The 26,216-nt window shown below is 40.8% G+C and overlaps 1 protein-coding gene and 1 pseudogene across 1 annotated transcript in view; both read right to left on the bottom strand.

Moving 5' to 3' along the window:
* The window catches only part of LOC117508875 (protein KIAA0100-like), a gene marked incomplete at its 5' end in the record, with an annotated part of 32,170 nt that extends 25,749 nt beyond the window's left edge, over positions 1-6,421 (bottom strand). Inside the window, 12 exon segments of the mRNA XM_034168719.1 lie at positions 1,180-1,279; positions 1,363-1,569; positions 2,179-2,336; positions 2,418-2,715; positions 2,800-2,999; positions 3,128-3,227; positions 3,829-4,019; positions 4,150-4,373; positions 4,462-4,580; positions 4,793-4,995; positions 6,027-6,218; positions 6,373-6,421. Coding sequence (XP_034024610.1) covers positions 1,180-1,279; positions 1,363-1,569; positions 2,179-2,336; positions 2,418-2,715; positions 2,800-2,999; positions 3,128-3,227; positions 3,829-4,019; positions 4,150-4,373; positions 4,462-4,580; positions 4,793-4,995; positions 6,027-6,218; positions 6,373-6,421 — 2,041 coding nt within the window.
* A 4,533-nt stretch (positions 6,422-10,954) lies between these two features.
* The window catches only part of LOC117509475, a 51,338-nt pseudogene continuing 36,076 nt past the window's right edge, over positions 10,955-26,216 (bottom strand).

The raw sequence follows: 26,216 nt of genomic DNA, 5'->3' as shown, positions 1-26,216 counted from the left end.
AAGGCATGTAAAGATTACACTGGGAAACAAATCGTAATCTAGATAACTAGATCAATCTAACTGCGCAGATTAAACAGCTAACAGATACAGAAAAAACCGCTGTGCTCCGGAACAGGAAGTGATACAATACCGCAGTGAGAGCCAACCACACATGCACATAAAGCAGCTCTGGTTCTCCCCCAATTTTATTTCAATAATGGATCCACATTATTTTGCAGCTCAAATGCCATCAGGAGAAATTTATAAAGAGAACAGCAGAATCACACCACGTGACGCTTTGCGCTTTCAACTTCAATCTTTCGCCCCCTTGACCAGGACTACACAACAGGGACTGCTGGTTCTTGCACATTATGGAATAACTCATAATTTTGTAATTTTAAGGATGTTATCTGATTGGGCCCACCCTCTCCATGGTGAATTTTGTTATTTGCCATCTGCAGCAAGGCTTAGCTTTCCTACAGTGAGGAGCAATAGATATAAGCACTCCATTGTACCTGTGGCTATCTCTGTTCTGAATGCTGACCAGAGGAGAGAAGCAGGTACTTAGGGTTGATGGTAAATCGCGTTAGGTAACTCGGTTCCATTTCCATCGATTTAGGTCTGTACTGTGTCCCCCTTGTGTACTGAATGTCTGGTGTGTTTTTCTTTTCTTTTCTTTTTATATTGTACTTTTCTGTATACCCATTGCTGTACAGCTCGGTGCTCCTTTGGAGACATTGAATAAATAAAGTGAAAGTTGTTTGGGTTTTCTTTGTTTTTTTTGTTTAAACTCTGAAATCAATTTTCCTTATTTGTACATACACAGGAATCTCTGGGGAGATCTGAAAATGGTTGTGCACCGACGCTCCACATCCAACCTGATGGAGCTTGAAAGGTGATGCAAAAAGGAATGGACAAAACAGTCCAAAGATAGGTGCACCAAGCTTGTAGCATATTCAAGAAGATTTAATGCTGTAACTGCTGCCAAAGGCACATCAATAAAGTACTGAGCAAAGGCTGTGAAGACTTGTGTACATTTCATACTTTTCTAATTTTATTAAATTTGCAAAAATTAAAAAAAAAAAAAAACTTTTTTCCATATCTCACACACAAACGTGTATACATATATGAGTGAGAGTCCATTATACTTCACTGAAGAGCCTGTGAGGTTAATGAATCTCAATTATGTGTGGTACCTACCAGTAGTTGTGCTGACCATTCCTCCAACAGCCTGGCCACTCTCCATCAACTCCAGCACAGAGTCAAGGTTTTGCTGCCTGTGTTCCTCAATGTTCTTCACCTGAAGAAAAGCCAAAGTCCAGATCAAATCAGAGTAGAAACAGACACAAAAAGTAATCTACCAATGTGACAATCTCCACCTACCTCCAGCCACAGCTGCCTGTCCTCATCTTCAGATGGGTTTGGCTCCATAGTGGCAAAATACTGCATACCGTCAAGCATGCAGGTCCATGTGGTTTTCTGCTTGAGCGTGTCATTGTACCAGGCTGGGTGATGTTCACACTGCAGCAGCTGAGCCTTGGCTGCAGATACTAACACACAGCCTGCAGTTTCCGTGCCGCGCAGCATCATCTGGGTAACACAAAGTAAAATGTGGTCATGATGGCTTTGTCAGAGGTGTACAACAAGCCATCAGTTTTCCTGTTAAAATCATCAGGTTGCACGTGAGCTGAATGACCCATTTTCAAATGGTCCATTTTCAGTTTCAAATCAATGTCAAAGTCTACTAAACATTACAGAGATGAGCATTTGCATCTTTAGATCAGTTTATGTTGCTGATAATTTAACATGACAAAAATAGCAACAACACAGTAATGGTCATTTTTCAAATAAACCTTCTTTTAGTTATCCACTATATACCACGAGAACTGGTTTCAATCAAAACAAGGCATTCTTTAGTTACTGTGCGGAAATGAAGTTTACAGATGCTTGGATGAGGTAAAAACATAATGCCCACAAACCTCGCTGAGCAAGGGCATAAAAGAAACTTATTAGCAAGGTACCTTGTATGGCAGCACCCTCACATCAGGGTGAATGTGAGGCATTATTTGTAAAGTGCATTGAGCGTCTGATGCAGATGGAAAAGTGCTACATAAATGCAGTCCATTTAAGGTGTTCAACAATTAGTGACTATAAGTAAAACGTACATGACTTTCCAATAGTTAGTAAAATGTTGGTTACCTGACAGTTGACCAACTCAATGAACCAGTTATGATTATAGACACTGTCTGTATGAAAGGCAGCAAGGCCACAAAGCTGGTCAGTAACACCTAATTCCTCCTCTGAGAAAACCACAAACTTATCAGTTTCTTCAATGAGTTTCTGGAGCATTGTTGTTCCTATGGAATGACGAAGAGCAGAGCAGAAGATTTAAACCATTGTTATCATATCCTACAAGATCTATTACTGAAATTCCTCACCTTCGTTTTGACTTTTTTCTGCTCGGTTTATGGTGGACGTGACTGGCGTCGTTGGGGCCGTGGTGGAAGAAAAGTTAGAAGGAGCGCGTTTCAGCTTCTTAGAGTCCAGCTGAGTGTCGATTCTCAGACCTTTCAAAGCTTCAGTGGAAAGATTCCTCTTGAGAACAGCTGCCTTTTTATAACCGTCATAGAGCCCAAAGGCTATGTTCCTGTTAGTGGTGGTCCAAGAAGCACGGAGGTCCACAAGGAACAGTTTGTGCGTGTAAGAGGCATTAGTCTCATCCTTCTGGTTCACCTCCTGCAAGAAACATTTAACAGAAATATCTTGATTAGAAAAACAAGAATACTACACTCCAGTTAGCTGCAAACGCACACACTGTACCTCCTCCATGCGAGTGCTCTGCCGCTGGTAGCTCAGAGAGGACAAACTGAGCAGGTGAGTCTTCTTCACCTGAGCATTCAGCTGGTGGTCAGCTGTCTCATCCCAGGTGGAGGCCATCAGGTGAACAGTTACCTGTGATAACTCACTAACCATTTGAGTCACATTCCACTTGGAGATCAGCCTCCTCATTACAGTACCAGCTGAGTGAAAGAAGAAGCAAATACGCAGCCACTTTAAATGTAAATATGATTTGTGCATTATCCTTGGATGGAGTCTAATTTAATTATTGTGTTGTTGATGTAAAATTTAACATTTGCAAGGCCTGTACCCTGTGGAATAAGTCTCTGTACTCCTTGAGTGAAAACATGGCCTTTACTGCATTCTACCTGGATACCTCTCTGCTGGGCAGACGAGGCCCAGTAAAGCACCTAAAAACACAAGATTTTGACATTAACAGTACTGTAGACACATACAGAAGCTGTTGACAAATTCTTTATTTTAACAGCATTTATAGATTTTCAGCTCACTAAAAAAAAAACACACACTTGATAATCCATCTCACCTCACAGGTGTGTCATATCTCGGCAAAGGAGAAGTGCTTACTTTTAGACAGATTTGTGAACAATATTTGAGAGAAACAGATCTTTTGTACATATAGAAAAGAGTTCAGCTCATGAAAAATGGGAGCAAAAACAAAAGTGTTGTGTTTATATTTTTGTTCAGTGTATGAGGTGCACAGTTTTGGCTGCATATTTCATCAGAGCATAATCACACCTACACAGTGAGTCTGGACTTAACATGTTATTGTGGTAGGAGACACTGACATGTTCTCATCTTTTTGATCCAATTTTCCTTGTTACTGACTCACATGTATTTGTGGAAGAAGCTACAGCACACCCGACCAATTAATACATGACAATAGCTGGGATATCAAATTCATAAAGCGATGAGGAATGTCAGGGCTTCTGTCACGTTTGACAATCTCAACAGCCTGTCAGATGAAGTACACAGCAACAAAGGCGAGCTTACTTGCAGTTGTGGGAAGGTAGCAGTGTAGGACATCTGTTTGTAGTGTTGGCTCAGCTTCTTGCGGGACGGCCTGAGACTTTGGAAGAGTTTGCCTCTACAGATTGGTCGCGACACACTGGTCCAGGTGGCCCAGAAGTTCTGCATCCAGCGCAGGGTACTGCTGTACAGCAGGATTCTGGGCTGGCAAGGTTCTAGAAAAACAAAATACATAGCTGTCTACAATAAAACATACATATAATCCTGCTTTTCAAGTGCAATGGGCTAAGATTACAATTATGCCATTAATACAGAATGTGAAGAATTAGTAAGTGTTCCAAACACCTGGGCCACTGTTTTGGTTAAGGTCCATGGAGATGGAGAGGTTAAGGTTTTCAGAGCGAAAAGCTCTGTAGGAATCATGAGGTTGTCCTGAGGTTACATCTGCCACATTCTCTGCACAGCAGAGCATTACAGCATGGTGGTCATGAGGGTTGCCATGACAAAGCCACTGAAGGTCAAGTGTCATGTAGAGGTTGGGCAGGTGTAGAAAGCAGATATCATCATACCTAACATGAAGACGACACAGATGCATGAACTTAAATTCCTGACAAACATACAAACACTTGATAAGGAGACTTCAATGGCTGTGCTTACTTAGATGCAGTCCGGACGTTAACGTCCAAATCTCCTTTAAACACAAACTGCCCAGGGTTCCATTCACAGTTCAGTATAGTCCACTCCCAGTGCAAGTTTTCTGTGGTGTTATATGGGTCCTGAAAGGATGCAAGATTAAAACCAGCCTTAATCAGGAAAAAAAATGGACACACCACTAGCTCAAAAACATATTTAAAAGCATGTGCCATAATTTAAACTGTCAGCATATTTTCTAACACACACATATCTAAACTATAATCTTACATAAATATACTAAAAAATATTTGACAACATTGCGAATATAGTTTTTAAAGTGTTTGTAGTGTTTTACTTCGGTTGCCAACTGATGAAGATTGGCCTGATCAATGTCCATAACCCAGCGCCCGTGCAGGAGCAATCGACTTTTGTCCCACCAGGTCAGCAGAGGTGACGGATCCACTGAGGGTTTGGTCAGCAGGTCGATAGACTGTCCAATCAAAGTCCAGGCAGGGTCCCAACACGGCCCCCACACAATAGTGTAAAGCGATATTGTAGCTGCATACAGAGAAATAAGAGTCAGTACAAGAGTATGAACTGAACACAATACATTCATTACATTAAATTAAAAAAATTAAAAACTACAAATTAAATTTAAAAAGTTCCACCAAGCTAGCTGTGTGCATGTAGGCTGACCCCAGAAATGCCATTTAAAGGGTTTGTTTTGACAGAACTGAAGGTCACTGGGGCAAATTTCAAAAGTTTGCTTTATCTGTTTGTTCCCCTACTCGTCCCAGGTCATTTGGCTGATTCCCACCAAATATGATAGCAGTTAACCCCAGTATTGACCTTAAAGAGTTTTGACAAAGGTCAAGGTCATTGGATGCAAAGGTCAAAATTCTGATTTTCACACAAATGTTCAACAAACGTGTCACACATATGTAGGTAGGTTGTGGATGTGACATCAAATTTACTGAAGGTCAATCACTAGGTTCAAGGTCATTGTGGTTAAAAGGTCAAAACTAAAGGTGTAGATTCCAATTTGCACCTGACTTGGGACAGATATGTAGGTGTTTTGTGGAGCTGCCCAGGCAAAAAAATTCACCAAAGATCAATCATTGGGCTCAAAGGTCAAACATTCCACTCTGATCTGCATCCAACTTGGCAGACATGTTGGACTGGGATTTGGAATTAACCCAGCAAGGTCAAATTTGCCAAAGGTCAACCACTGGGGTCAGGGTTAAGCCTGCCTGTTTGTTGGCCTACTCCTCCCACCTCCTTTTTATGGTTTTTAACCAAATTTTGTATGTGTGGAGGTTGGCCCCAAAACTGCTATAAAAAAATAAATATTTTATCAGGGTCAAAGAATTTGATTTTCCCTCTGTGTCACTTTGATAGATTCTAGAGCCTCCCTGTGAAGGTCAGTCAGAGGTCAATCACTTGGGTGAAGGTCATGGTCTCTGAGTTCAAATACCAGACTGCCTTAATTATGGCCTTCATACCTACTATTAGTTACCTAGCTATTAATAAACGTATGTTGAAAGGTTGCGTGTGTCCAGGCAGCTGAGCGATGTGGCTCCACAGCTTACATTTAAAGTCGTAGTAGAACTTGAGTGGTGGCATATTCCTGTGAACCGTCACGTCTCCCCATGGAGGACCCAGCGTGATGAGCTCTCTGCGAAGAGCTCGTGCTTGTCCATCCTGTTCTGTGCCAATCAGGCGTCCTGACAGCTCCCAGTCTCTGATCTCAAACAGGTAACGATGGTAGTCGCGAATTCTCACTGAGGCAGAGGGAAAATATTTTTGCTTTTATAGCAATAAGTCTGAACAATGTGATGAATTTCATGATATCTGCAGTTATCTTTAGAAAACATAGTGTGCAATAACTCAACTGCTTTTATGTGCAATTAAATGTAATGGGTTTCACAAACTAACCCAAAAAGGCAGCGAGTTTAAATTTGACAGCACGGCACCACTGTTCAATTAGTGATGAGTAGTAAGATGTCCTAGCTTTACGGAGGGCTTTTTTATAGCAACAGACTCTTTTTCCAGGCTAAGTGAAGATCTTCTAAATTATGAGACGCCATTTCCTCTCCAACTTACGGGTTATCTGCTTTAAGCTGCGAGTTTGAGTTATACCATGGAGTCAGGCACTTCTGATTTAAAGCTCTCTTTTCAGAGGAGCTACAGCATCCAAAGTGTCTTCAATGAGGATGTAAAACTATTGACGAGATACTCTATCTCACTTACAGAGTTTAGGTAGCTACTCTGCACTGTGTTGGTATATGGCATTAGAGAACATAAAGAAGGAATCATATCCTTAAACCTAGTTACAGCGCTTTCTGAAAGACTTCTAGTGTAATGAAACTTATTCCCCATGCTGGGTAGTCCATCAAGTAAATGTAAATGTTATTAAGAAATCAGACAGAAGGGAGTTTTCAGGGAATACTGTTAAGTCTTCAATTTCCATACCATAAGTCAAACAAGATCTAAGATATGATTAAAGTGGTGGGTGGACTCATTTACATTTGAGCAAAGCCAATTGAGTCTAATATAGATTAAATGCAGTGTTGAGGCTGTCATTCTCAGCATCTGTGTGGATGTTAAAATCGCCCACTATAATTATCTTATCTGAGCTAAGCACTAAGTCAGACAAAAGTTCTGAAAATTCACAGAGAAACTCCCAGTAACGACCAGGAGGACGATAGATAACAACAAATAAAACTGGTTTTTGGGACTTCCAATTTGGATGGACAAGACTAAGAGTCAAGCTTTCAAATGAATTAAAGCTCTGTCGGGTTTTGGATTAATTAACCAACCATCTTATCAGAAATAAGATGGTTCTGTACTATCACTAGTAACACCATGATGGCTGTTTTCTGTAGTGACAGTGGATTTCTACGTCATGGGAAACTTAAAAGGTTACTTAAAGGTTTTGGAAATATTCCAATCTTAGTTGCTATCCCAAATCGGTGACTTTTCAACACTGGTCATATTGCCTGGTCAAGCTCAATGCTTAATCAATCATAAAGTAAAAACTGTAAATCAATGTTAATGCCATGGCCATCAGCATTAACCATGTGAGAGATTTCATTGATATGGTAACGGTGATTCAACACTGATTTTGCATTGAACTTTGCATTGACGACCATGAAAAAGGTTCCAATGATAAGTCACATTATTCAATGTTAGCTTGCTGCTTCTTATGAAATCTTTTCCACTAGGTTGTGTACATATTTGAGTTTTTGAAAGCAACCACTATGAAACAATCAAAAACCAAGTTTATCTAATTTAATACATTTTCTGTGGGGAAACGCTCTCTTCCTTTCAGACCCCACTCACCGCGTACCAAGCCTGAACACCTCACTTGCTTTCAGTTTCTGTTGTGGCTAACGTCTTATAAATCCTTTCAATTGGGTTGTATGGAGGTATGACGTAGTATTTTGAGTTTTAGAATGTAACCTGTGAATGCAATCAGAAAGTAAGTTTCTCCAATTTGCATTTCAGTGCAGAATAAATTTTTTGCCTCTTTTGCCTCCCAGTTGCAGAACACATCATCAAACCCCCATCCGCTCCACATTCCGCAGGGAGCAGACCTGCTGAATGGGCTTTTATATAAGCAAAATAAAGTTGCTTTTTCAATTCATCTGGTGCATCAATTTTTATCGGTTTTCTATTGGCCATAATTAAGCAAGTTCTGTGGATGGACTCATTTAGGTGTATGTGTGTTTCATGTGATTTTAGCTTTGATTAGCATATAAGATGCTGCAGGTGCCCCGTTATGTAATGTTACTATGCGATTGGACGTCTCATTGTGCACCATTCTGGGTCAGTGTGCCTTGAAACAAGATATGGGTCACTGGACCAACTGTCACTTGTGAGCCACAACACAGACAAAGTGGACCTGCCAAAGACAAGGGCCTGAGAGGGAACCGGAATGTCAGGAGGCAGCCGGTGTGCTCCCACCCAGGAGCCAACACTTTAAATAGACCGCAACAAACCACAGCAATTATAGACAGCAGCCTCCTCTGGGACACTGCATTTTTTTCCCTCCCTTCAGCTCCCTAATTAAAACCATTTAATGATGATACTTTATCTGGCCCTCAATTTTCTGTCTTATTAAGGTTGCCCTGAATGTGTTGTTCCTTGAAATAGGTCAAGGCAAGAATGAAAATTGGCCTTTTAAGTATCCGGGTGCACCAGCAGTTTCCAAGACGAAAACTTCTACATTTTCACACCAGAGCCACAATTATTTACTGCTGTACAAAATCCAGTTGAAATACAAAGAGAGACAATAATTTTATTAACACAAACAGTAGCATTTACAGTTCTGACAGAAAGCTGAGAGAAACAAATTCATTTTCTCAAAACCGTCAAGTGTGTCAAACTGAAATGTTTTAGGCAAACGTTTATTCCAACAGGCTTAGCAGCACCATTTCACAAATACTAGAACAGCTGCGTTACAAAAGTAACAAAAAATACTTTGCATAAAAAGTGCTTCTTTGTTGATTAGTTCATTCTGTTCATTCACAAAAACAGCGATTAGCGTCAACCGATTTTCTGTTGATGTCATCCACACGAGAACCTCCGTTCCCGGAACATTACAGTATTTATTATTAATTTTTTTTATGCTGCTCAGGTCTTATTCTGACTGCAGTAAAGAACAATAAAACAGCAGCTGACAGACAGAGTCGCATGTACGATTAACTTAAAAAAAACAAGCTGCTGTCTTTAAGGAGAAAAGGCCTTCCTGTCACACCGACAGTCATACAGCCAGACATTAAACTCTTATTTGATAAAACATACTCTGATATACATTTGTGGCATTTCAAATTTTTTATTTTTTTTATTTTTTTTACAACTCACAGGATGAACAGGCGATTTCAGCTGATTATAGCAAATTTTAATAAACAGTGTTCCCGAGCCAGCAGGAACATCTGATATCAATATTCCAGGTTGAATAATTTCTGAATGCTGAAATATTCCAGATACACCCCAAAAAAAAAAACCAACCAAAAAAAAAAAACACCGAAGAAAAGCAGCAATTCAGAGAAGCAGGAGATGGTGAAATACTTTTTCTATATAATGCACCACAGCACAATGACCAGTAGGAGGTAGTAATGAGGTCACTTTATGTTCTCTAAATGTGAGATTCAGACAAATACAGTAATGAAGACATATAGAAACAAAAGAATCATTTACATTAGAATTCTGCAAACTGGGCAGCTGTGCCTAACATAGAAATACAGGGCCCTATCTTGACAGTGTGTGACACATGGTCTATTTAAAAAAAGAATTACTCTTGGGTTGTGTCAAGGTAGTTAGTGCTACTTAAGCAGGGCTCCAGGAGCAACAGTGTTGGATTGAGTCCCGTAAGATAATAAGCTATGAGTGTTTTGTGGGTATAATATAAAATCAACCCACCAGAGTGGCACGCGCCTTTAAGACGCAAGCGCTTGCAACATTGCTACTGAGAGGGCGCAATCAGAAGTGAGAGGCTTTCCGGCAAGGAAACAGGTCGCTGTGTGCAAAACCAGCAGATAAAACACACATAACACTTGAAGCACAGTGACAGCTACAACAATTGTTGCAACCAATATGTATGATGACTGTTTACTGACCACCGTGCATGTGTCATGCATGCAAAGTGCAGCTCCTTCAGCTGGCCTTTGAGAAAGGCATCACATACAAATTCCTCAATGCATCAATTTGAAAGGTAAGTTAAAAACTGTGGCTTGAACTGGAAATATGCAGTTTGTGTGATCCATCTGTGCGCTGTGACGCAGATGGATTGAGTGACTTGTTGTTTTGTGCCTTTTTTACATTTGGAATTTTTTTGTATCAAAGCATGGGACGTAGCCCCATGGCCAGCCACAGGGATGAGGAAAAGCAGCATAAAAATGTTACAATCCATAGTTGCTTTTCCATTGTTTGTGCATGTCACAGATCCACACGTGTTCAACAAACGTGCAATTAGAGGAAGTTGTTTGTGTTGCTCATCTCACAATTGTAGTCTTGGCTAACAAGTCTTCATACTGTCCCCCCAACTGAATTACCAAAGATTTATAAAACCAGTTTCATTGGCAACTACTGAGTTTTGATTGGATGCGGCCGTCTGTGACTGACGTGGCTACACAAGGTGTTTCTGTTCAGATTTTGTGACTATCCAAACAATTCAGATTATTGGGTTGCTCATAAACATAGCTAATGGCTCAACCACAATGCAATGACAAGGCCTGAACTCACTACCACCCCCTACAGGACAGTACTCTGTGGTGTGAAGTGATGTAATAAGGCACATTTAAAAAAACAAATAAAAAAGGTTTTCTGCCTTTGTCACTTTTAATACACGGTTTCTTTTCATTTCAGGTTCGTAGCCCTTTGTACAAATTCAGAAGAAACATCTTTAAGAAAGCAGAGGACACAAACATTTCAGTACACTTACCAAATTCTTTTTTGCTGTAGCGTGACACTTTACAGTCATAAAATTTTATATCATAAATTTATTCTGACATCCTGTTCATCCTGCATCTTTTTGCAATTCTGACAGAGAATACTTTTTAAAACAAAAACATTCAGGATTTCTTGACCACCTCTCTTGTGAATTCTTTGTGCATCCATGACACCAGACTGCTCTTCTTACCGTGAAGCAGACCAGACGGTGTACTTCAGGTTTTGTGAGAACGCGAGGACTCACGGTTTACTTGCGTCGACTGAAGATGCTCTTCTTGCTGGAACTCTTGACAGCAGGACTGTAGCCGATGAGGAGCCGCGCCTTCTCCTCCTCCACCTGCTGCTGCTGCAGGCTGTTCAGGAGGTCCGACTCTGCAGCAGGCTTCAGGCGAAGCTTCTCCTTTATCATCTGTGCAAGAAAAACAGACAAGATCAGGAACAGAAATGCTTCCAACGTCAGCGCAGTGTTGTTTACCATCTGCTGCTGATACTGAAGTACGACTGAAGCTCTCAGACTAACTGGATGACAGACAAGCACACAGTCTGTATTAACCCATGTAGTTTTTTATTTTGACTCCAAAGTCAAAATAACGGGGTCACCAAGCCTGCCACAAATACCAGGTATAATGAAAAGACCTTTTTTTTTTTGGGTTTTAAACAGTACTCTCCAGTGACCTTGACCTTTTGACACCAAAGTCAATATCCTTCTTGGGACCAAGATTCCTAACACACATACCAAGTTTGCTGACAATCAGGCAGTTAAAAAATAAGTTATTGTGCTCACACAGTACTTACAAATTACAATCTTTGACCTTTTGACCCCAAAATCAATATACTTTTAGGGTCACTGTACATGAAGCATACACAAAGTGTGGTGACAACTGGGCCATACAACTAAAGTAATATCACTCATAATCAGGGGTGCTGCCAGGGAGTTTGGGCCCCATGAAAACAAATCTTACTGAGCCCCCCTCCCCCATATTATTTTGTCAGTATTATAATTGTATTAGGGGCCTCTCTGGGCCCCTACAATCATTCTCCTTATTCTACCCTTTTCGACACCCCTGGTCATAAGTCATATATTGTACAACTGAGTGACGTGTAACGTGTACCTCCACCAATACACCAAGCAATATGAGACACTTGGGGGTAATTAATTCTTACAAAATGTCACAAAGTGGAATCAAAATCCTGATGTAAATACCTGAGCGACAAGTGCTTTCCGACTGTCCCTTTTCACAGCCATGGCAAAGTCCAGCCATGTCCAAGTGTTGTTGTGGTATTCCAAGCAGGGCAGAACCAGGTTCAAGTCCTTCCAGTCCACACTACTCTTCTCCCCCTGAGGCAGGAAAACAAACAAAACAAAAAAGCTTCATCATTTTAGAAACAACTAGGAAGAGGAACAGCTGTCGGTTGCAGTAATACCTCATTTGGTTCAGGAGGAGTTGTGTTTAAAATATTCAGGGACAGACAGACAGATGGACAGACCAAATCTTAGTCTGTGAGTGGTATAATAAACTAAACCGATCAATCCTCACATGGTGAAGAGCTCAAAACCCCTGATGACTTCATATTACATCACAGATGATGTATCAAAAGTGGACCTGGGAAAAGTGGGGCACACTGTGTGTAACCGCCATGAGAACGGGATTCATTCTAAAGCGGAACTCACCTTATAGCTGACACACAGGGGCACCTGGGGGATCTTAATGTAGATGAAGGAGTTGTTCATAGCAGCTCTCTCCTTCATCTTATCAATGTCATCAACAGGATGCTGGTGGATGACAAAAGGATTTTTTTTCAAAAACCTCCTCTCACACACCAGGGAAACACACAGATAAAGACAACAATTCTGTTGCTATTCTGAACATCAGACTACAAACCAACAACAACAACAAACAACAACAACAAGCAGCAATACCTCAGGTGGTTTTCTGAACGACCTCCTGACCACACCAGCGCGGTTCAGTCCCTGGGTAACACCTTTGCTTGGGCCCATAGCACCCATAGTATCCTCTGACGGCTGCCGAGGCTTGACTGCAATAGCTGTGACACACATCAATAATAATAATAATAATAATAATAATAATGATAGATTTTATTTGTAAAGCACTTTACATTAAATAAATTATCTCAAAGTGCCACAAAGACATAAAAAAAGATAGAAAGACATCTAAGATAATATTAAACAAACATAGAACAGACAATGGAATGCTTTTCTAAAAAGATGAGTTTTTTAAAACCTTTTTTAAAAGCATCCACACTCTGTGGTGCCCATAGAGGGTCAGGGAGAGCATTCCACAGATGGAACGGCTGAGCAGAAGGTGCGCTCACCCACAGTTCTAAGCCCTGTCCTCGGAGACTGGAGGAGGTTGGCCTGTCCAGAGCAGAGACACATCGTGGGGAGAAATGGGGGGTGAGCAGTTCTTTGAGATAAAGGGGGGCAGTGCCATACAGGTCAGGTTAGGGTCCATTCTGACACCAAGGTTAGTGATTGAAGATGAGAGGTGGATGTCGTGGCTTGTGAAGGTGATGCTGGACGACCAGGTCTGGTGTGAGGTGCTATATAATATAGAGTTGGGTGTCATCAGCGTAGCACTGGAATGACATTCCATGCCGGCTGATGACATGGCCAAGGGGGAACATGTATAAAGTGAAGAGGGTGGGGCAGTGTTAAACAGCTTAGTTGGCTGACACAACATGATAATGGGCTAATCAATACCACATGAGCGTCTGGCACAGAAAAACCACCATTGATTGGTTAGTTAAACAGTAGAGAGATAACTGGCTGATGAGCACACAGAGAGGACTGTGATAACAGATTTGAAGACCTTCCACATCAGGTTAGTCATCCACAGAAAAACAATTCCAACTATTTGGATAACAGACTAAATGTTTGTTATTTATATAGTTAAAATAAGACAAATATTGACTATCTCATATTTAATTATTTTCTACTTTTCTCTTTTCACATACACACGTGGCATCAAAGTCATAGTAGACCAGGTTAATGTATTTTCAAACTGCTTTAAATTGGATAAGCTTATTGTTATACCTCTTTAAATTGCTCCAAATCAGAAGTCAAATGTCTGAAAATGGCTTTCATCTAGCTATATTAAAAGTGATACACTTTCAGTGATTACTGGCTCAAGATGTTATGATTTTAAATCTCTTCTGTGTCAAGGATATGAAGTAGGTTGGGTAAAATGTGCTTGTGTGTAAAATGTGCTTTCAAGTAGATTAACAAAAGTAATGTTTGAGATGAACTGCTAACCAAAATCAATTAAAATTGGCCTTAATTTTTATTTTTAATTTTTTTAATTGCCCAGAAGACTGGGATAACTTGATTACCATGTTCTCTTCACACAACTGCCACCAGGGAGCATTCATCTCATGCAAAAGTAGAGACCATCATCTCCTAAGGTATATGAATTCAGTGCTTTTTTAAATTATTCTCAAACCGTTATAGCATCGAATAATCATCTACAAACCAGTCAGAGGCGTAGCTACAAAATCTCACACCTGGGCATTGCCCAGGTACACTGCTAGTAAATTAATAAAATTAAAAAGAATGGAAGACATTTCAAGTTCAGAGCTATTCTCTGACATACTGATAAATAAATGATTAAATCTACATTCTATAGATTACTTCAGGAACTGACCAGTACCTCATTGTAATTGTGCTCATAATGATTCTGTCTGCTTTGCACGTCACACCAGCTCTGTTGACATCATGCGACTCTACTATTCTTTAAAGCCCTGGTCCCACCGAATAATGAGCCACGTAGCATGTTTTTTTGGTACGAGTCCAGTCATTCAACAATTGTGGGAGAATAGTGGCTCTGACAGGCAGAATATTCGGCTAACAAGGCTCATCTCTGAGCATGGCGCTAATTTCAACAAGTTCAAAATTTAGCAGCAGCTGTGTGGGGCAGTTTGTGTATGAGTTACTACAAGGACAAACAAGGTTTTTAGAGGCATGTTTGTAGTGAGGGCGAGGCTGTTTAAAGCCCATTATCCAAGCACCTGACAACTACAAGGGCGCAGAGGTGACTGTACAGGAACCCGTGGTTCATTTGTAATTGGTCTGGCTATGGATGTGTTTTGTGTTTTTTGGGGGGGACTGATCTACACAGTTGCAGGTGTATGTAATTAAAGTGGCCATCTCACTGTGGTGTCTTTTTTTTGGTCACAGAAACCTGGGTGAACACACAGAACTGGTGCATTTAATGGCTCTGGAACACAGGTGAACAGCAGCCTGGCGCACGGATGCGCACACCGGCCAGACTGTACAACAGCGTCTTTTTTTGCACTACATTTAAAAAATGTGACAACATCTTGAGTGGATGCTGTGAATTGAAAACTCACACTTTAAAGAGACCAAGTGTGGGAGGGCTGGAGGTTTGGACTAAACACATGCCTAAACGTGCACCAATGTCACGTTAACATGGTGCTACAAGGATCATATTTGGCTTGACCTGGATCATTTGTGGCAACACGAGCCATTCAAGGCTGGACAGGGCTCAAATGACAGGTCAGTTGTGGCTCATTAGAGGCTGATACGTGGCACACGTGAGGTACAGAGAAGTACATCAAGGCACCTTAGTAGCATATATGTGATAGCTTAACACGTGGATCATTCTTCAAATAATCACTGACACACCCCCATGTGGCTCATTATTCATGGCTTATTATTTGGTGGGACCGAGGCTTAACAAGTTTCCAGCTTGTTCTGTCTGTTTCTATTGTAACCCACTGGTGTATTTGCAGTAGTGGGCATGGTTCCACTAATCTGCTAACCGCTAATTATTGAAGCTAACTTTTTTGTTAGTGGATTAGCTTTTCAGCTAACTTCAAAAACCATCTGCGGACCAATTAGCTTCTGACAAATTTAGCTCCGATAACTTTTAGACTGCAAACTTTTTTTTTTTTTTTTACATAGTAAGGGTGAAAAACATTTATAAACCCTGTTGGCTCCTGTCTGCTATGTATTTTGCAGCAGTGAGGCAGCTGAGAGGAGCTGAGCTCAACTCTACCCCAGCAGAAAGGGTCTGGCTGCCAGACTTCTACTACTACAACTACTACTACAACAACAAAAGAAAACACAAAAGTCATTCTCCTTTACAGCATACAGCGGTTCAACCATGAGGGCGAAGTCCTCAAAAGGAAAGCAGGTTTGGCTTATGGTTTTGATTTATAAACCAAATTAATCCAGATAGTTTAACTACAATAATGCATGGGCGGCTTCAAGGGGGCGCTAGAGCTCCCCCTGGATTTGCCATAGCACCCCCAAGAAAATAATTCCTCATTTATTATTTTAATTTAATTCCATCCCATGTTTTAAAGGCCTTGTCTACACTGAAACTGAACTTCTACTATACAATCTTTTTCTTTGTCATTTTCAAAAAGTGTTCCATTCAAAAAATATCTCAGTTCTCACAGATCCATTGAAACCACGTGAAAATGCTGTAGTACACATGCCAGGCCTGTACGTAGCGCTGTAATGCTTCTACAAAAAATGGAGAAGAAGACGCGGGGCTAATGTAGCAACGAAAACTAACATTTTGGAAACCGGCTCACAGATTAAATAAAGTCTTTTAATCTGACTTGTTGCCAGAATTCATCATCACAGATGAAAATTGTTCTGCACATGACACCCTTGTTTTGGAAGATGATGTCTGGAAATGCGTTAATTCGTTATGATGGAAATTACTTGGTAAAGATTTTATTTTTAAGTTTTTTTTTTTTTTTTTTTTTTTTTTTTTTTTTAAGAGTTTTTAAGAAGCCCCTCAGTGATTCTCTGCTCTGGTGAGTTTCTCAGCCTGAGATGGAGGACGCCAGCACTTTGTCTCACCAACAAGAAGAAAAACATAATAATATGCTAAATTAGACTGTTTAAACGACACTGTTAACATGTTACAGAGGCAGGGCGATGACATCATCCTTTCAGTTTTCCATAGTAAGACACTTCTGGCATTTACAGATTTATGCGATTAGATAAATATTCCACTCATAAAAGAAAACAACATTCATCAACAGAACTGATTGTTTTACAGAAAATGAGTGTAACGTGACATCATGATAATAATAATAAGTTTATAACTTATAAGTTTTATTTATAATGCACCTTTCATTAATAAAAATGTTACAGGGAAAAAATTAAACCAAGGAGAAATAAGATAATAAAAACATAAAATCTTAAGATAAAAACAGTCATCAGTCTGTAATAAAACCAAAATAGAAAAAGACTAAGATGCAACAGATTAAAATTATTGAGACCTGTGAGAGGCCTGTCTAGGGGCTTTTTTTAAGCTTCCACAGTCTGTGGAGCCCTCAGATGGTCAGGGAGGGAGTTCCAAATATGGGGGACAGCTGAACAGAAAGCCCTGTCTCCCGTGGTGTGACGTTTGGTGCAAGGGGGATGGAGAAGATTAGTGTTTATATGAACGGAGGGAACAGGAGGATGTGTGGGGAGCGAGGAGGTCTTTGAGGTATTTGGGGGCATTGCCATGGATGCATTGTTGGGTGATGAGAGCAATCATGAGCCAGTGAAGATTATGGAGTATAGGTGTAATGTGCTCCTGTTTACGTACTCTCATCAGAATTCTAGCTGCACTGTTTTGAATGTATGGAGCCTTTGAAAGTTTTTCCAGAGATCCCAAAGAGCAAGGACTTACAGTAGTCAAGCCTAGAGGAGACAAAGGCATGTACAAGTTTTTCCCAGCATCAATGATGACGTCGTACTGCAGTGAGTGTAATTTCAAGTTGCTGAAATGGTTCAGTTTTTGCTGCCCAAATATCCACAAATGGAACTGCAAGAAGTGAAGTCTGTGTGGCCTAAAGAACTACCTGAGGAACAGCAGTAGGCACAGACAAAACAGTGACCCGGTGTCACTCCTGGCAATTACCCCTCAGAGCACACAGCCTGTGGACAGGAACCAAATCATTGATGCTTTTACTCTTAACATCAACAACAACAGGCGCATTGTGCTGTTATGAAGACATCAACGGTAGGTGAAAGATTTTCTCTCTGCCTGCTGTTGGCATTTTTTTCTCCTGAAGCTATGGGCTACACATGGAGGTCTGTGAATATGTGTATTGAAAAGTAGCCTAGGTTTGTGTGCGATTTTGGTTCATCTGTATGTCATTAGTGACTGTCGCAAGATCGGAATGTGGCTATGTGTATGCATACCCGTGAATGTGGCAGAGGGTGTAGCAGAGAGCCGTCATGATACATGAGTCCATAGCACTCTCAATGCCAAGCTACCCCATAGCAGCTGCAGAAAAAAAATATCTCTGGAGCCGCCACTGCATTAATGTCAAGTCCGTCATTGTACAAGTGCAAATTTAACACATATCTTTTAATTTAAAATAATGCACTAATTCTGAAGTTTGAAGATTTACACACACAGATGCAAACTGACTATGGGTAAACTGAGCCTGCGATCATGATTGGCTGATCATTATATGTAAAACAACACACAACTTAACGTGAGTGTTGATTTTTTACAACTAAATGTTTATTTGTAAATATGTCATTTTAAAAGAAAAAAAAAGAAAAAAAAAGGCATTTGCAAAACTGAAAATTCTGTTTGTTAAGTTGGGATTCAGGTAGCAACATCCATGTGATAAAACCTGGATCATTCACACTGCATTTCTGAACTGAATTAGTGTGAGGCGCCTTGAGGCGACTTGTTGTGATCTGGTGCTATATAAAGTGAGGTTAAACTGGACTGAGGCCTCAGTTTACCCCTAATGCAGTTTGGCATCTGTGTGTATTAATGTTCAAAACTTCAGAATTAGTTGCATGTTTTGAAATTAAAAGATATGTGTTATATGTTCACTTTATACAACGACAGACTTGACATTAATGTAGTTAAACTATCTGGATATATTGGTTTATAATCAAAACCATAAATCAACATGTTTTCCTTTTGAGACTTTGGCGTCATGGCTGAACCCACTGTATCCTGTGAATGGAAATGACTCTTCCTTACAGCAGTGGCAGGGCACACAAAGACTTGCGCTGGCTCATTGGTTGTGTTGGGTTTGTGATCATCTCTGATTTAATCAGAAGCATTGGGGGTTGTTTAAATTCAAAACTGGCCAGTCAGTAGCTGAGTTGTACCGGAGACAATACTGAAAGTTATCAGTTAGTTGTAGCTTCCGCTAAATTTTTTAGTGGTTTATTGGTTTAGTATTTTAAAATTAATTTTTCAGTTAGCTGATTATCAGTTATCGAAGCTAAGTTTTTGGTTAGCTTGTGCCCACCCACTGTGTATTTGACATACTGTTTTTAGGAGTTTCAACTGCAAAACAGGCTGTTTTCAAGCAATTTCTACATACAACCCAGTGGTTCCCAAAGCGTGGGGTGTGTCCGCTGGTGGGATGCAAAGGTACTGCAGGTGGGCCACAAATGGCCATTAAAAAAAAGTCTCTGAATTTCAATTTGTAATAAAGTTTACAATGACCTAAAATGATCCATTTTTTAAATGTAATCAGAAGTAATAACCAAAGCCATTAGATTTAAATGATATGTATTTGTTATTTTACCTAGTTTAAGCAAACTGTACGGTGCATCTGGAAGTATTCACAGCGCTCAACTTTTCCACATTTTTATGTTACAGCCTTATTCCAAATGGAGTAAATCGATTTTTTTTCCTTCAGAATCTTCTCAACACCACACACGTGTACAATTTGAGCTAAAAAAAAAAATTCAATCCACTTGTGTGGAAAAAGTTAAGTGATGTGAATGCTTTCCAGATGCAGTGTATATATCTATATATATAGTGTTCAGAATAATAGTAGTGTTATGTGACTAAAAAGATTAATCCAGGTTTGAGTATATTCTTATTGTTACATGGAAAGAAGGTACAGTAGATTCAGTAGATTCTCACAAATCCAACAAGACCAGCATTCATGATATGCACCACTCTTAAGGCTATGAAATCGGGCTATTAGTAAAAAAAAAAAGTAAGAAAAGGGGGTGTTCACAATAATAGTAGCATCTGCTGTTGATGCTACAAACTCAAAAACTATTATGTTCAAATTGCTTTTTAGCAATCCTGTGAATCACTAAATAGTATTAGTTGTATAACCACAGTTTTTCATGATTCCTTTCACATCTGCGAGGCATTAATTTTGTTGGTCAGAAACCAAGATTTTGCTAGTTACTAGTGTGCTTGGGGTCATTGTTGTGTTGAAACACCCATTTCAAGGGATGTTCTCTTCAGCATAAGGCAACATGACCTCTTCAAGTATTTTGACATATCCAAACTGATCCATGATACCTGGTATGCGATATATAGGCCCAAGAGCATAGCAGGAGAAACATGCCCATATCATGATGCTTGCACCACCATGCTTCACTGTCTTTCACTGTGAACTGTGGCTTGGATTCAGAGTTTGGGGGTCGTCTCACAAACTGTCTCACAAACCCTTGGACCCAAAAAGAACAATTTTACTCTCATCAGTCCACAAAATATTCCTCCATTTCTCTTTAGGCCAATTGGTGTGTTCTTTGGCAAATTGTAACCTCTTCTGCACATGTCTTTTATTTAACAGAGGGACTTTGCGGGGGATTCTTGCAAATAAATTAGCTTCACACAGGCGTCTTCAACTGTCACAGCACTTACAGGTAACTCCAGACTGTCTTGATCATCCTGGAGCTGATCAATGGGTGAGCCTTTGTCATTCTGGTTATTCTTCTATCCATTTTGATGGTTGTTTTCCCATTTTTTTTTTTTTTCCATGCGTCTCTGGTTTTTTTTTGTCCCCTTTTAAAGCATTGGAAATCATTGTAGATGAACAGCCTATAATTTTTTTGCCACCTGCATATACGTTTTCCCCTTTCAATCAACTTTTTAATCAAACTACGCTGTTCTTCTGAACAATGTCTTGAACGTCCCATTTTCCTCAGGCTTTCAAAGAGGAAAAGCATGTTCAACAGGTGCTGGCTTCATCCTTAAATAGCGGACACCTGATTCACACCTGTTTGTTCCACAAAACTGACGAACTCACTGACTGAATGCCACACTACTATTATGTGAAACACCCCCTTTTTTACATTTTTTTACTAATAGCCCAATTTCATAGCCTTAAGAGTGTGCATATCATGAATGCTTGGTCTTGTTGGATTTGTGAGAATCTACTGAATCTACTGGTACCTTGTTTCCCATGTAACATAAGAAATATACTCAAAAACCTGGATTAATCTTTTTAGTCACATAGCAATACTATTATTCTGAACACTACTGTGTGTATATATATATATATATATATATATATATATATATATATATAAATAAATGCATCTTAGTCTCACGTGCCAATCAATAGTGTGATTAAAAGCTTTGGGTAGGCTCAGATGATTTTCAGATTTCAAAGTGGGCCCCGGCATTCAACTTAGAACAATCGAACCCTCAACTCCAACAAGCTTATAAAGCCAAAACTGCAGCTGGTAAAAAAAAAACAAAAAAACTTCCAGATGAGCCAAACCACAGCAACAATTCACGTGCCAATCTGATACATTTAGAGGTGTTGTGTACTGTATTTGGCCAAGAACATACCAGTAGTAACCAACCGGAACTTGTCTTCTTCATCTGTAACCTCTTCCTCCTCAACATTTCTCCAGGGAAGAAAAATCCCATCATTCTTTTAAAGAACTGGTACATGAGCTGGATGGGGTGAACAGGCACCACATTTACCTAGTGATGGAGAAAGTGTCAGACACAACAACCTTTCACTGCATGAGCCACATGAGCGCCCCTCACCCTCAAAGTGCTCCTTGACGGAGATCCCTCCCACTGGAGGGCGCACTTACTGAAGATGCGCAAAGCAAACTGCCGGACTGAGTGCCAGGGGCGCTGAGGTCGAAGTACAACCTATTAAAATAGTGCAAGGTGATTTTCAAATGTATTGATGTGACACAATAAAGATCTGGAGTCGTGTTCTGAAAATCCTGTTTTCAGGCTATTGTGATGCGAACCGGCACACGGCACTTAAAATGATGATGGGGACACAGCATGAAGTGCATGTGTAATGAGTGCACAGCCAGGCATGCGTTATGAACAGTTTGAGTGTGCATGCGACACCCAGGATTGAAACCCTACGAAGTGATCCCAAACGAGATGGATTGCAAGCGCACATCAAAGTCATGTCACTGTTCCAGCAGTGTACATACCCTCACACGCTGCACAGAGAAACCCAAGCGGAATGTTAGAAATAATGGGCGAGCCATATTAACGTCCCTTAACATAGTTTTCCAGTATTTGCCACGGATGTGTTAGGACAGGGTTTGGGTTTTGTGAGGAGTAGACGAGGTTACCTTGTACACTGCATCGGGCAGGCAGGTTGTACATCGTGAACCAGCTGACCTCCAACAGATGCTCTGCCGTGTCGTCAGACTTGTTCAACTGTAGGAAGATGTGAGGTCAGTGGGAGCAACATCCACAATGAGTCCGGAGCAGTTTAAAATTTAAACAGAGGAGCTACATTTTACACTCCTTAAAGAGTCTTTTCTTCAGGTTACCCACCTTGCTGTACATAAACCTATGGAGTCCAGCTCGGCAATGCCCAGCTGACCGTCCTCCTCAGTCAAACTACCAGCGGGCCCTGAAGCAAAAGTAGATCTCTGTTCGCCGCACTACACTGGCATCTTCTGGGGGTTTACGTAGCTCCAGCTTGTTTGCCCTTTGCAGCTGGAAGTCCTAAAACATCGTGGGTGGGAATAAAGAGAATGTAATCTCGGTCTTGAGCGGAGGGCATGAAGTCGATCTGTGTTGACGTGAGAACCTGATGAGAATGTGAGTTCTTCACTCTTCATCTGCATGTCATTCTTCTCTTTGTTTAGTGGTTTCTGCAGTGCTCATTGATCTCATTCAGTTCGGTACTACTCAGTTCCTCAGGTGGCGCCTGCATCATGATGATGGACGCACAGCGTTAACAGTGTGAAATGCAATTTTTAACACACACATCGCACAAGCTTTGAGCCACAACATCTGTCCACAGATGTGCCGTGTGGGTGACATGAGTGAAAATTACTTAAAATTATTACCCCCCCCCCCCCAAAAAAAACTGACAAAAATATGTCCTGTCCCTTTTTATGTAAGTAAAGTAATTGTTGAACTGGGTTTCCAGGAAAGATGGCGCCGACATGCTTGGCACGCCGTCTTGTACTGGCGGATAGTTGTATGTTTTTTAATCATACTGTGTTTGATGACAAGGTCCATTGACTCTCTGCTGAGCTATAACCGCTATGAGCTTTTGAAAATAAAATCTGCGGTGGATTCGGTGGAGGCATATCGTAATAGTGGAACTCATTTTCCCCTCTGCTGGCTAATGTTCCTGTGTACCTGTCGCGCACCGGCATCTCACCTGTCAAACGAAAGAAGAGACGTCGAGGGAAGTGTGGGGGTACTCTTGTCAAGCCGAAGCTTTGGCTGACACATTCTGCAGATTTGTACAATATTCCCATTGAATATATGGACTGTTTTCGCCGTTTCACGTGGCGCCGCACCTTGAACTTTTCTGGCGCCTGGCTGGTTCCTGTGGTTCCTCCGCTTGATGTGGAGCCCTGGACGCTACGTACCACCAAGCCATGTCGAGCTGAAGTCTCTCCAGGCATAAACCACGCCAACCTCCGAGGCCTTAGCCAGGTAGCTTCGGAGGCTAATACACAGATTATCAACTATGCGCTAGTTAATGCGCGTTCCGTGATGAACAAGACTTTTATTTTGCAGGATTTCTTCTCCACACACTTTTTGGATGTATTGTTTGTGACTGAGACTTGGATCTCTGCGGGTGAGTGCTCAGCTTTTGTTGACCTGGTTCCTTCGAACTGCTCATTCATTAATGTTCCAAGAAGCAGTGGTCGGGGTGGTGGCATTGCTACTATTTTCAGAGACAGTTTGGCATATAAAAGTATTGTGCCTGGATGTTTTTCATCATTTGAATTATGCTGCTTTGAACTGGGACACCGCAATCCTGTGTTGTGCGCACTTATCTATCGCCCACCCAAGCACAACAAAGATTTTTTAAAGGATTTCTCTGACTTGCTTGCAGCTGTTATTCCACAGTATGATCGAATCTTACTTCTGGGTGATTTTAATGTTCATGTTTGCTGTCCGTCCAACCCTTTGGCTACTGAGTTTTTAGAATTGATTGATAACCTTTAATTTTATGCAACATGTTACTGAAGCAACGCATATATTTGGTATAGGTTGGACTTGCTTTTAACTAATGGTTTGATGTCAGTAATGTTCAGCTTTTGGATGCAGTGTTTCTCTGATCACCGTCCGGTGTTATTTAATTTTATTTTGGACAGCAGTAATAAACCCAGTGTTTCTGCATGCTATCGGCGGCAGCTGAGGCCAGGAGCAGGAGATCCTTTCTCCTCCCTTTTGTGGCCTCAAAAAACAATGTAGCTGTCACATGCCAAAACACAGAACAAATTGCATCTACTTTTCTTTTGGCATGTAATACCATTATGACACACTATTGCTCCACTCAAGGCTATGCACCCTAAACCCAGGCAGGAGCCCGGTTGAATGAAACTGTGCAACAGGCCAGACGTGAGTGTAGGAGGGCGGGAGCGCAAATGGAAGAAAGATGGACTGACCGTCTCCTATCAAATTCTTAAAAAAAGGTGGAGAAAATTCCAAAATATGGTCAGGTCTGAAAAGGCAAAATACTTTTCCAATCTAATTTCTGATAACTGGGACAAATCTCGTGTTCTTTTTAAACATTGGATCTTTGTTAAAACCCTGGCCAATCCACCACTTTGGAAGCAACTCAAGTTGTTTGTAATCGCTTTTAAATTTCTTTTGTGATAAGGTCGCCAGTATTAGGCTTGGATGACTGTCACTTCGGCCAGTTCAATCATGGCTCACACCTGTTCTGCTGTGTTAGACCGGTTTGAACCTGTGTTATTTTCAGATTTATCAAATATTGTTAAAATCTCAAACCTTCATTTTGTCCCTCAGAACTGTATCCCCCACGACTCTTTAAGAGGTCTGGGGTAACTATCTGCCCTGATGTTGTTGTTTTGGGTCAACAGCAGCCTTATGTCAGGAAAAGTTCCTGCATTTTGTAAGCAGGCTGTAGTTGAGCCTCTTTTAAAGAAAGCGAGTCTTGATAACTCTGTTATCTCTAATTATAGGCCCATATCTAGCTTCCTTTTATTTCAAAGATTTTGGAAAAAGCTGTTCTTGTACAACTACAAGAGTTTTTAGAAACGAACAACATTTTAGACAGTTTTCAGTCAGGTTATAAATTATTTCACGGCACGGAGTCTGCACCTTTAAAGGTTTTTAATGACCTGTTTTTAAATCACTGATTCTGGTGATTCCGCCGTTTTGGTGCTTTTAGACTTGACTGCTGCCTTCGACACAGTTGACCATGCAACTCTTTTATCTCTTCTTGAGAACTGTGTGGGTGTCAGGGGGACAGCCTGGACTGGTCCATTCTACCTTACAGGGCCGTTCATTTACTGTCAGGCTGGGGGAGTCCACCTCGTCTTCTGTTCCTCTGAACTGTGGAGTCCCCCAGGGTTCTATTCTTGGGCCTATTCTCTTCACCCTATACCTTCTCCCGTTAGGTCAGGTGTTTAGAAAACATGGCATATCTTATCTTTATGTAGATGATACTCAAATTTATTTGCCTATTAAGAAGAACTCTAGCAGCCCCCTGACAGCCTTGCTTGTGTGCCTGGAAGACGGCAAGGCTTGGTTGGCTCAAAATTTTGTTAGCTTAAATGAGAACAAAACCGAGAGGTGATGGTGTTGGGCCCAGTGTGGTTCCACAGTTCGATTAGACTGGGCCCTCTCAGTCAACACATGAAGCCACAGCCACCAAACCTTGGCGTCATTATGGACTCTGATCTTAAACTGGACAGGCAGGTCAAGGCAGTTGTTAAATCCAGTTTTTATCAGCTTCGTCTTTTAACCAAAATTAAATCAATTTTATCCTTTTCTGACTTGGAGCGCGTCATGCATGCTTTTATTTCTTCATGCAAGGACTACTGCAATTCACTTTTTTTTTGGAATTAATCAAAATACACTTCACAGATTGCAGTTAGTCCAGAACGCTGCTGCAGGCCTCTTAACTGGGAGCAAAAAACATGAACATATTACACCCATTCTTGCATCTTTGCACTGGCTCCCTGTTAATTGTAGAATTGATTTTAAAATTTTCTTATTTGTTTTTAAAGCTTTTAAATGGACTTGGCCCCACAATATATTGTAGACCTCCTCCAAATTTACCTCCCCAGAGCGTGCTCTGAGGTCTGAGGGCCAGCTCCAGCTTGTGGTGCCTAGGACGAGATTTAA

This window comes from Thalassophryne amazonica, chromosome 4 (assembly GCF_902500255.1).
Source record: "Thalassophryne amazonica chromosome 4, fThaAma1.1, whole genome shotgun sequence".
Classification (NCBI taxonomy): Eukaryota; Metazoa; Chordata; class Actinopteri; order Batrachoidiformes; family Batrachoididae; genus Thalassophryne; species Thalassophryne amazonica.
This window is presented reverse-complemented; position numbering and strand designations above follow the sequence as displayed.